The following is a 12,504-nucleotide window of genomic DNA, read 5'->3' as shown; positions in this document are numbered from 1 at the left end:
TTTCAGTAGGGAGCAGCACTGTGATGTCTTCATATGAATCTTGAAGTTCAGAAGGTTCCACAAACTCTTTTAGAAAGATGAAAGGATGATGAATGGATTAGTTCAATAAAGACATATAGATAAATAGGCAGATTTGTGATGGCTCAGAAAGTGTCAGAAGTGAAGAAATTTTAAAAAAACTAAGTGAAGAATAAAGACAGACCACCTTCTCCCCAACTGAATAAGCTTTTAGGCATCATGAATACAGTGTTCAACATAAGGTGAGAAAATATCATTGAAATCAAGGCAAGTTGCCTTGTGAGTTTAAGAAATGATTCTCTTGCTTAGGTGTTAGTATGTGCAAACACAAGTGTGCATGTTTATGGTCAAACTAATTAATACATACTCAAATAAATGGAATAGTTGTTGCTAGACAGTTAGCCTGTGGTTCTGGCTAGTACAGAATCATTAACTTGGTACACTTTAATCCTTCAGTTCATTTTTGAAAATTAAATTTGGCTTGTAACTTCAAATAAGATAGGTAAAAGCACTGCATGCTAAATAAGCAAAAATCACATGGAAGGCTTAGAAATATTAGGATTTAGATATCTGTGACAAAATGAGTTATCAATCACTGAAAACTTGATTCACTGTGTAAAGATGCTGGATACCAACCCTGACATTCTGAGTTCCATCACTGGTTCTAACATTTTGGAGGGAGAGAGTAACTCCTGCAAGATGTCCTCTGACTGCCACATGCACAAAGGCAATTTTCGCACCCCCCAGTCTCTCTCTCTGTCTGTCTCTGTCTCTGTCTCTGTCTATCTGTCTCTGTCTCTGTCTCTCTCTGTCTCTCTCTCTCTCTCTCTCTGAAAAATGAATATTATAAAATTGACACATCAGCAAAGAATATCAGAGGATTAGGAGCATGTACTGGAAGGCTGAAAAAAGAAACTGTTGTTGTATGAGTGTGAGTTTCTGTCGGTTTATGGAATGAAGATACAGCACACCTTAAAGATGTCTCTAGCCTTTCCAGCTGCAGGAGGAATCAGCCTCTTTTAGGACATCTTCCCTTAGCTAAAGCCATTTTTGTTGTTCTCCATATTTACATTTTTAGCAGGTTGATTTCCATATCCTCAAAACAAGATGACCAGGTCTCCAAAAGGCCAATGCCAAATACAAATACTCAATCAAGGAATATCACAGTTTGCTGGATTTTTCAAAAACAAGTTTTGCATAGGCTTTGCACCCTTGGGAACTCTCAGACTAGAGCAACAAGAGAAACAAAAGGTAATAGAGAAAGCAAATATGAATTAAGCCAAGTGCTAGCAACTCTGGAGCCAGACCAGGTGTATTCCAGTAGGAATTCTCCCACAGATCCCCCTTTCTTTTTTATAAAGATTAATTATCTTGGAGGTTATGCATCCTCACAGGATGTTTAGCTTTTTTCTTATCTTTCTGTTTTACTATCTTATGTAAGTAAGCCAAAACATATTTTAAAGCCATTAAGATTACTATTGTTAGCACAAGAATAATACACACTAAAATAACAAATCAATTAAAGTGATTTACTTGGTGAAATGTTGCTATAGTATTTGCAAGGCTTTCTATAACATCTGTTTCTGTCATATCAGGTAACTTTTTTGTAAAAGTTTTCTTAATTTCTTATGAGATGAATAAGACCATTGGCAAATATTTTGGTCAGACAGAGCCAAAACCCAATACCAGTAACTTGAAGAATTTTCAGCTCATGAGCCTCCACTTTGTAAGATGAATTGCTGAATGGTCTTATTAATTAAAAACCCAGAGCCAGATATTGGGGTGAAAACTGAAAGATCAGAGGAATAGAATAAGCCACAGCCAACCTTACCTTACCAACTCCTCAGCCTCCAGAGAGACCTACTTCTTTTATACTCAAGCCTATATCCTTCTGTGTCCTGCCATCTCACTTCCTCTCTCATCCCAGCTACATCACTTCCTCTTTTTGCCCAGCTGTACCACTTCCTGTCTGTCTGTACAGACCTCCAGACCTCTATGGTTAACTAGTGCTTGGAATGAAGGCATGTGCCACCATGTCCGGCTATTCCCACTGTGGCCTTGAACTTGTCCAGATGAATCTCTGGCTCCTGAATGCTAGGAATAAAGGCATGTACTACCATTGCCTGACTTCTGTGTTTAATGTAGTGGCTGGCTTTTTCCTTTGATCCTCAGATAAGCTTTATTGTGTGAACAAATAAAATATCACCACATTTCCCGTTTTTATCTAAAATTAAAAAGTTATACCTAATATAAGAAAAACTATATACAATAAGTACAATAATTATATATAATATATACAGGCAATAAATACATCAACCATGTCTAGCCCATTTGCATTTGACAAATTCAGAGAAAATATTCCATTATCTATCCTATTTTGGTGAGTCTAAAATGTACCTAATTCACTTTCTATCCTAACTTATATACCAAACAAAAACTATCTTTTGATGTCTTTCAAACCTATACACTTACACTCTTAGTGAGTTTCTTTTCTGAATTTCTTAACAAGGAAGATTATAACTATTTAATCTTTAACTCCCTCAGAGACCCAAGAAGAAAATAATATTACCTAGTTAAACAGGAAGTACAAACAAGCAACTTCCAAAAAATGTGAGTTATGACAGAAACAGCTGGCTGCCTGGATAGTCACCTGAGGTTCCTCTGCAATGTTGGGGTACTCATTCTTTGGCCTACAGGGCTAGCATATCTGACAGACTTATCTGTGAAGCAGGATTTTCTAAAGATCCTTTCTACCTTGTCTTGGCAAGGATCGGCAGTCCTTTCTTTTGTGTCCTGCTTGTCCATTTTGGACAGCATACTGTCAGCAGTTGATGTGAGAACACTTTTTTGCCCTCCGGCTAACTTTTTTCACTTTAAAAGTAAACTCCATATGGAGTTTCTTCAATGCCCATCATCTTCTTTGAATTAGATTGGTGCTGCCAGGAGCAGACATGTATCATAGTCATTAAAAAAAGAAAAAAATCTTTGTTATTAAAACATCTTAAATGACATATTCTGTAGATCTCTGAAATGTTTGAAGATGACCGGTCTATCTAAAGTGTATCTCTGCTTGACCTTGAAAACATGTCTAATATGACTACAAGTTCCACTGTAATGACTAACTACTAACTTACATTTCTTTATATCCTACTTAGTTGGTAATAATAACTTTCAAGGATTAGTAAATTGCATTACATTGATAAATGAACTGTATAGGTACAATACCTTAAACAAGATTAGAAATATATGTATAGTATTATTTAACAAAATCAATCTCAAATTTGTATCAATATACATAATTTGAATACAATATACCAAAATCCAATCCAATGTAAAATAGTTAAAACTAGTAGTTTCCTTTTAAAAGTAGATTCAATAATCTACCTTTTTATCCTATCATATCTATATAAATCTCAAATTTGTATCAATATACATAATTTATATACAATATACTGAAATCCAATCCAATCTAAAATATTTAAAACTAGTAGTTGCTTTTTAAAAGCAGATTCAATAATCTACCTTTTATCATATATCCATAATTTCTCTTTTTTTTCTTTTCAGAGTAGATTCAATCAATAATCTACCCTTTATCATTTATATATCTTTATTTTTTCAGAGCAGATTCAATAATCCACCTTTTATCTAAATCCTCTTTTTTCTTTTCAAACAAGATCAAGAACCTTAAATCTAATCTCCTTTGTTTAGCTTTTTTCCTGTCCATTAACAATAACAATTTATAACCAACCATCCTAAACAATGACAATTATCCAAAACCCATTGAATGACCAAAAAATGATCCATCACACATCTTGGGAATACAGACATTGTATTCTAAATGACTTGCTGCTGTCTGGGGATGAAAGCATCTTTAGGAGATACTGAAAAGAAAAAAAATTGAGTTAATTGTCAAGTCCTGGGAGAGGTAGTTGTATCGTTTGTTGTCCAGTCTCTGCATAATGCAAAAGTGCAGGGCTTGTCTCAAGTCCTTACTCAAGTAGTCTGTGAAGCTGGATCATCTCTGCTAGCCATCTTGAAATTGTCCTGAGCAGTTTGTAGTCCAAAGCCAATCTTTGGGTAGTGTTTGTCAGCTTAGTGATATTATCATCATCCTGATGGAATCATCATTAGGGGGTCCCATCATCTTTTTGGAGACTTCAAATTTGCTGTTAGGCGTGGTCATGATTCCCTGTAGAAAACTGATAGAGACTCAAATGCTGCAAGGCACAAGAAAATATAATGGAATTCAGCTACTCTCACAAAAGCTACTACTTGGAAAGGTCAAGGGCATTTCCAAAGGTCAAACCACGGCTTAAGAAGTTTTGGTGCTATATTAGCTTTTATATATTTATTAACTGATTCCTGTAATGATTTAACTTGTCTGCTATGTATGCTTCTAAGAACTCATAACAGTGTATTTTATCTGAAATACCTATCAAGCATCCAAGACCAAATGATCTCCTGAGTTAAGGTAAATTCAGCTCAGACCCTCCTTTCTTATATAGCCTTAGTGGTGTTTATACAAACATTATAGACTCCTAAAATTTACCTAACCAACCCTAGGAATGTAGTTTGAGCACATAAATTCCCTTTTTTTGATCTATTATGCAATTTTGGTTCCTAGTTGACCTCCTCTTTAACCACTCCTCTTTTGGGTTGTAAAAGAAAGCCTGATGGTCACTGCCTGAGGAAAATTCTTGTCTGCCTTTATGACTCTGTAAGAATTCAAGCCTGGTGAACTTGCTTTAGCTAGAACATTGCTATTGCGTGGGTATATAACTGTACCTCAGAGACTTGGAGAGGATAAAAAGGATTTTTGACTGGAGAACTAGATGGAGAACTAGAAGAATGAAATGGAAGATGAGGAAGAGCCAGATGGGGAAGAACGAGATGAGAAAGACCAAAATGGAGTAGAACTAAGATGAGAGAATTAAGATAGATCTTAGAGGGGACAGCAGATAAATGTAGAGAGAAATCAGATAAAAAAGGAGCTAGGCATGAGAACAGAATTGAAGCTGTGTAGATAGAATTTTATCCCAGAGGAATAAAGTAGATGGACAAATAGCTCGATGTATTTATATTCTTTATCTGAAAATAATTCTCGATGTTTGTAGCTTCTTTTCTGGGCCCCTGGAAAGAATATTCTTAAGGATGGTCCTTAATAATATTTGAGACCTGGTGTCCTTGGGTACCCAGACTCAGAAGAGTAATCAACTGAGCACACTCAAAAAGGAAGGGTGTTGCTTGGCAGAGGCTGTCCAGAGTAGAGGCAATTTCCCCAGGGAGTAATAAAGGTGACCCCTGAATTTCTGGCTACTAACAGACTTCACCAAAAGATGCTGCAGACCTGAAGGACCCAATACCTCTTGTAGTAGTGAGTAGATATGAACACCCTTTTCTAAGAATATGTCTTGCACCATGAGTCAAAAGGATTCTAAAGAGAAACAGCTTTTGATAGAAGTTACAGGACACAGGCTTAAGATAAAAGACATTTTAGTCAGCTCTAATCATAAACTGACTTAAACAGGCTCAGATAAGGAAGCAACAAACTATCTTAATCCCAAAAAAGCCACCTAAAAAACATAAGAAAGATTTAGAGAATTCCTAAGGGCTGCTGACCTTGTAGGATGATTTCACTGGCAGCCTATGATAAGAGGCAAAGATTTTAACCCTTCCTTTCAAGGGAGAAATGTGCCATTAATTCATTTGAGGTCTTACAAAGAGATAACACAATATTATCACACTACAAGAATTTTGAGAGTGTAAACTAGAGCTGATGAAGTTCACTAAGTTCTCAGTAGCAGCAGTGTCCTGCTACAAACAGCTTTTTTGTGCTATGACTCACTGGAGTCTAAAAGCTAACTTGAGCCATAAACCTTCCAAACTACCCTGCAGCTAGCTAGGAGCTTGGTTCCAGCACCCCTCATATAAATAACAATGCAAGCCTCCCAGACATGCCAGAGCTGGTTTAAAAACTAGTGGCAACTCCCAGCTCTCCTATCACTGTATTAAAAACATGTCTTTTTTTTCTCTCTCTTTCTCTTTCTGGGTTGACTATTACTATGAAGTTCTTGGTAATTTACAAAAATCTTGGCCAAGTACAAGAACTCCCAGTTAACTCATTCAGTACCGGAACTGTGGAATGGGAACACTCTTCCACGATCTGGAAATCTTATGAATATCCTGGACTGTAGAGACATCTGGGGGACTGAGAAATTCTACCTAAATAAATGCTTACTTCTTTTTGAACATCTGCCTTCTTTTCCTGCTATGGGCATCTCAGTTCACCTCAGCCTGTGTCTCCAGCCCTCCCCTCCCCTTGCCAATTCTGGTGGCTTTTGGTATAAATGAGTATTTGTGATGGTGGCTTTTGGTATAAATGAGTATTTATAAAAAAAAAAAAAAAGTTTAAAACTGAGAACTTAGAGATAAAAACAGTATTTCCACCATGAAATTTTACTAGTTTTAGCACAGTGAGTATTGAAGGAAGAAGAGATCCAGTGGCTCACAACAGCATAGGACTAGTGAAATTTGAATCCCAGACACCCTCCTCCATGGTCAATGTATCATAGCATTTATTCCAGCTTCTTTTGATTTAAAGCATGTGGAGTTTTCAACTACTACCTAGAGAACTAGAGTTCTCTCATTTTCTCCACTTTAAATGCAATAGTTTTCTTTTAATGTCTGTATGTTTGTGTGTGCATGTGTTTATGTGAGTATACACATACAAAAAATGTGTGTATTTGCAAGTGCTTGTTCATGTGTACGGTCATGCATGTAGAACTCAGAGGTATGTCTTCCTCTATATTTCTCTACCCAATTTTTGAACTAGGTCCGTTACTGGGTCCAAGATCACTGAGTCACCTGGATTGGCTGTCCAGTTAATTTCAGGGATCCTCTTGTGTCCATCCTATCCACATAGAGATGAGTAAGAGGCATATGCTGCTATGACCAGCTTTCTTGGTTCTGACCATCTGTAGTGAGGCCTTCAAACTTGTATCAACAAATAATTTACTGACAGAGCAATTTCATTTCTTATTCATTTCATTTTGTATTTCAATATAAAATTAAGATAAAACTACATTATAACGTAAGTGTTCTTCAAGTACAAGCATATGTTCTAACTCACCTGGAAGCAGCACTCCTGCTGCTCCTGAAAGACGTATCACAACTGGGCCTCAGTTTGTAAGCTGTGCTCAAAGCAGAATTTTTTTTTCCCCACTCTTCTGAGAGGTTGCATTTTATCTAGAAAATTCCCATTGCAAAACTACTGGGAAGGAACACAGACCCTGGAAAGATTCTCTAAGGGAAATTTTTATTTCTTAATTTCCATCCTAAATTTACAAGAGTCCTTTTATACTCTCCTGGAATTTTAAGTTAGTCAGATGATTAACCTTGTGATGAGCTAATGAGTTTCATGGAATTCTTTCATTTTGTTTGCTTTTATGAGGTCATGGTCTTGAAAACATTTTGCATACCTTGGGATCCCCAAAGAATGGCAGTATACACAGTCACTGATGCACAACTACAGGCTGGTGCTGGTTAAGTATTCATGCTTACAAGTGAAGGCTAGATTCACTGCTGAGGAGTGCACAAGAAGAAAAGAATGTAGCTACACACTCAGGACTCCTCTTATTTCTGATAAGAAACAGGCTACACATGCAACACATTCCACATCCTTCTCTGCTCTTCTGATTTCCATAAATTATTTTCTATATCTTCTATCACTTCTATCATGTCACTCTACTTAGACAAATATTAGGTGTTTCCTTAAGCATGCTAAGTTCCATCAGACTTTATATGTGGGTTTTGGCATTTGTATTACATTATATTTGTAGTTTTGGCTCATTATATTACTTGGGTCAAAATTATTTAAGGGAAATTAAACATAGTAATACATGCTTATTTGTAGAACATTTCGGGGACTGAGACATGGGGACAATATGTTCTCATACAACTTGAGATACACAACACAACCCTATCAAAAACAAGAAAAGCTAAATTTATTAAAAGAAACAAACAAAAAAATTCATTATAGTTATTTTATCATTTTTACTAGGGTGCTCCTGATCTTCCTGATCATATTTCTGTTTGGCTGTCATATGTGAATAAACATGTGAGCAACAGAATATGAATTGTTTCTGCACAAATGAAAGTGGGATGACACGCTCTTGTGTCTCTAAATTAGAGTAAATTTTATAGGAAAAATCACCAATAATGTTTCAGCTTAATAAATTTACTTTACCACAGAGTATTAAAATGAACCTACCAATCATTTTGTTTGAAAGCTATTGACTCATGAATACTTATTATATGTCTAGCTACAGAATGATCCAGAATACAAAGGCAGAATTAAGGCACAAGCCTTGATATACCCTGGCCTACAGTTGATTGACACCCTTCTGCCATCTCATCGAGAGTATGAACATGGCCCAATTCTGTCCAGAGAGATGACAATTAAGTTGGTATGCCTGTATGTGACTGAAGACAAAGCTCTGTTCCAGGCCGCACTGAGAAATGAACACATGCCTGAAGGATCAAGACACCTGCTCAAGTTTGTTAACTGGAGTGACTTCCTTCCTGAGAAGTTTAAAAAGAACCATGTTTACACTGAGCCTATTCTTGGAAAACTGACTGACACCTATCCAGCACTTGTGGATAGCAGAGCATCCCCTTTGCTGGCCAGTGACTCCCAGTTACAGAGTTTGCCCCTGACCTACATCGTCACTTGTGAACATGACCTTCTAAGAGACGATGGTCTCATGTATGTCACACGGCTTAGAAATGTTGGGGTTCCAGTTACTCATGACCACATAGAGGAAGGAATCCATGGAGCCATGTCATTTACTAGAGCTCCAGTGTTTTTACATCTAGGATTAAGAATAAGAGATAGGTATATTAGTTGGTTAGAAGAAAATTTATAAACAAATCTTACATGTAGCTAGGCAGTGCATATGATGAATGAGAATGGCTTTTGGATAAAGCTTCATTTCAATTTGATTGAAGATTATTGTGTATGTTTGAGAAAATTACTTCATCTTTTTAATCTTAAAAGTTTTGCTAAAATGAGAATGTTCATGTGATTATTCCCATTAATTATTGTTTGTTAGGACTGAGTATTCAAAAATAGTAGGAAAATGAAAAAATGTGATGAGATTCAAGGATGTTATATGAAAGGAGTCATGAGGACTGGGTGGGTTGGCATATTACTCTCCAGCATTCTAGAGGCAATAATATGTGAGATCAAGACCAGGCTGGTCTTTAGAGCTAATTCTCCTCTACTCATTGCTATACAGAGGCATTCAATCTCAAAAAAAAAAAATCTTCAAAAAGAGTAAACAAAAGAAACCGTGAATGAGGAGAAAATCTGATAAAGAACTATTACAAAGACATTCTTATGGACTAAGCTTTATACTGTACTTCTGCCATGTTTTTTCCAGTCATGTTTTGTCCATACATGATTTTGGTCTGCTCTAGGTAAACTAAGTTAATTGTTCTTTTCACATACTTTCCATGAAAATTATATACTGCTTTTTACAAAAATGTTTTGTGTATTGGAGGAAAAGATTAATATCTGGATTGTAAATTATTCCTAAAGCTTAAATAAATGTTTACACTTTTGTAATATCAAACTTGAAGGTGCGTACGTGGATTGCATTCACAGACAAAGAGTGTCTCTTGATGCATGATAGTACACAGCCAGCTGTAGATTGCAGGTGGAGTTATTTATAGTATACTCTTGAATTTCTGTAGTGAATCATTGTGCACACATAGGCTGCATATCCAGGGAGTTATCTGAGTTGTTGGTGATTTCCAGACCTGTTTGCTTCCCTATGATGATGGGACCCATGCTCCTGTCAGCACAAATCAGCTCATAAATATCTGCGTTTTGACTGGGAAGAATTGAAATTAATGTTTAATTCTCTTATGTCCTAATGCTTCTGCTTCTTGTGCATGGTTGTTTGAACTTGCTTATGCTTTTTTTTAATGCCAAATAAACCTTCTGAAATGGAAGCTAAGTATGTTATATGGATTTAGCTGGAAATGTGACTTTCATCTCCAAACACATTTTCATTAGGGTTTTTCTTCAGCTTGAACATTTTTGTTCATCTCAACTATGATTCACTCATAGTTGATTCACTCATATGTAAGAGTTGCCTATGTGAGAGAAGGTGGCCAGTTGGGAGAAATGACATTCTTCTACATAGGCACAAATGTGAAAGAAACAGGCTAATCTGATAAGTCTTTCTAAGAAAAGATGAGAGGCCTGAAAAGGCCATGTATGCTCATGGTAATCAGCAGACATGACAGACTAGATAAAATAGAAAAATACTAAACATGAGATTTACAAGGGAAACAATAGACTCAAACTCAGAGCACCAACAATAGAAAAGAGGAGAGAATTTTCCATCCATTCAGATGTGGGTCTGGCAATGTCAGGACCTCAGACATTGAAATCTGTACCTGGAATCCAGTCTAGCTAACACATGAACAAAACAGTGGAGATTAGTGCTGGGAGGAAGGAGATGTCCTGGAGAAGCAATGTACACAATAGCTAGGAATTTCATGAGGGAAGACTGACACCTGCTGATGCCCAGGCAGAAAACAACCCAACAAGCAGTCTGTTGGAATAAGAAGACACTGCCTGCTCACAAACTGGTTTAACAAGTTTGAACCAATCCCAATGGGACAAGAACCTCCTTATATCAAATTATAATGAGAACACCAAGTATACAGAACAGACAATAGAATAAACAGGACAAAAGTGACAACTTATGTGTAAAATGAAACCCAACAGAAGAGCAGACTTCTCATCAGAAACTAAGTTTCAAGGGAAGCTGGAATGAGATATTCCAACTGAAAGATAGTAACTGCCAACTCTGATTACGATATCTAGCAAAATTATCCTTTTGAACCTGGAAGAGAGAGAAAAACTCTCTATGCTAAACATAACTAAAGATGCTCATGGCCACTAAGTCAGCTCTACTGAAGTAGGTCCATGATTGGAAAGGGGACTCAAACTGTTCTTATCTCTGAGAATCCAAATACTTCCCCTAAGAGGAGTGATGTAGGTTTGTTTCTAAGCGGATCTTTTACAGAAAACTCCACACTTTTGATGTCCCCAGACTTGGTCCCTTTCTCTGGGAATGTGGATAAATGGGAGACTATGGAAGTAAAATGGGGCTCCACAGAGCAGGAGACAATCACTCATCTGATGGCTGTAGCCCCTTTCTTTCTATTTGAAAGGCAGTTTGGGACACAAAACTGTATTCAATTTTTTAATTTGATTATTTGTCTTCTTGAGGTCATTTTCAATTCTTTATATATTTTGGATATTAACACTCTATCAGATGTGCAATTGTTTAAGATCATTTCCAATTATGTAGCCTGTCACTTTTTTCCAAATGATTATGTTCTCTGTCATAGTAAAGATTTTCAGTTTCATGAAGTCCCATTTTTAATTGTTGGGCTTAGTGTCTGTGCTATTGGTGTACAGTTTAGACAGTCTCTTCTTGTGCTAATTAGATTAAGAATATTCTCCACTTTCTCTTCTATCAGATTCAGATTATCTGGAGGCCAGTGCATTGAAAGATAGTGGGAAGGGGTTTATGGGAAGGGTTGGAAGGAGAAGAAATGTTGCAACAATTAACACATAATCTGAAAAAAATTTAAATCAGTAACAAAATAAATTATTATAGAATCAAATGAAATTAAAAACAAAACATAAAGGAAACTTATTGTACAAAACAAAGATAGTTATAAATTGCTTTAAGTGCATACATTCAGAAACTATTTAATGATGTACTGTTGAAACCTGAATTAAGAAGAGCAAGTAGTCACAGCATTTAGGAGGCAGAGGCAGGTAGATCTCTGAATTTGAGGCCAGCCTGGACTACAGGGTGAGTTTCAGTATAATCAGGGATACTGGTTTCACTGAAAGAAACCCTGTCACAAAAAACCAGAACAAAAAAAAAAAAAAAAAGAAAAGAAAAGAGAGAGCAAGTCAAACCCCAATTAGTAAAAGGAATCATTATGATTAGTACATGTTCTAGCCTATGTAAATGAAAACAAAGCAAAACAAAACAAACCAAGAACACAAACAACCCACTTACTACCTGGGCCTGTAACTAAATAGAGTTCTCAAGAGAAAAAATACAACTGGACAAATGGCAGAGAACTTCTTTTTGAACATCCTTGTTTGTGAGGAATACTCAAAACAAAAAATACCTTGAGATTTCACATTACCTCAATAAGAATGACTAAGAGCAGCAAATAAACAAAAGGAAATGCTAGAGTGGGAATGGAGAAAGGGAAATACTTATTCACTGTTGGAGCAACCACCAACTGGTACAACCACTGTGGAAATCAGTATGAAGTTTCCTCAAAAATCTAAAAATATATCTACCATATGATCCATCCATACCATTCCTGGACATATTTCAAATGGATTCTATATCCTACCCAAAATACACTTCTTTATCCATT

General features: G+C 36.3%; 1 protein-coding gene across 1 annotated transcript in view; it reads left to right on the top strand.

Annotated features, from left to right (window-relative positions):
• Positions 1–8,942, top strand: part of LOC131912409 (arylacetamide deacetylase-like 2) — a 40,748-nt gene extending 31,806 nt beyond the window's left edge. Inside the window, exon 5 of the mRNA XM_059264702.1 lies at positions 8,340–8,942. Coding sequence (XP_059120685.1) covers positions 8,340–8,942 — 603 coding nt within the window. The remainder of the gene's footprint in view (positions 1–8,339) is intronic.
• The last annotated feature ends 3,562 nt before the right edge of the window (positions 8,943–12,504 follow it).

Source organism: Peromyscus eremicus, chromosome 6, assembly GCF_949786415.1.
Source record: "Peromyscus eremicus chromosome 6, PerEre_H2_v1, whole genome shotgun sequence".
Classification (NCBI taxonomy): domain Eukaryota; kingdom Metazoa; phylum Chordata; class Mammalia; order Rodentia; family Cricetidae; genus Peromyscus; species Peromyscus eremicus.
The sequence above is the reverse complement of the archived record's forward strand: the minus strand, read 5'-3'. Positions and strand labels throughout refer to the sequence as shown.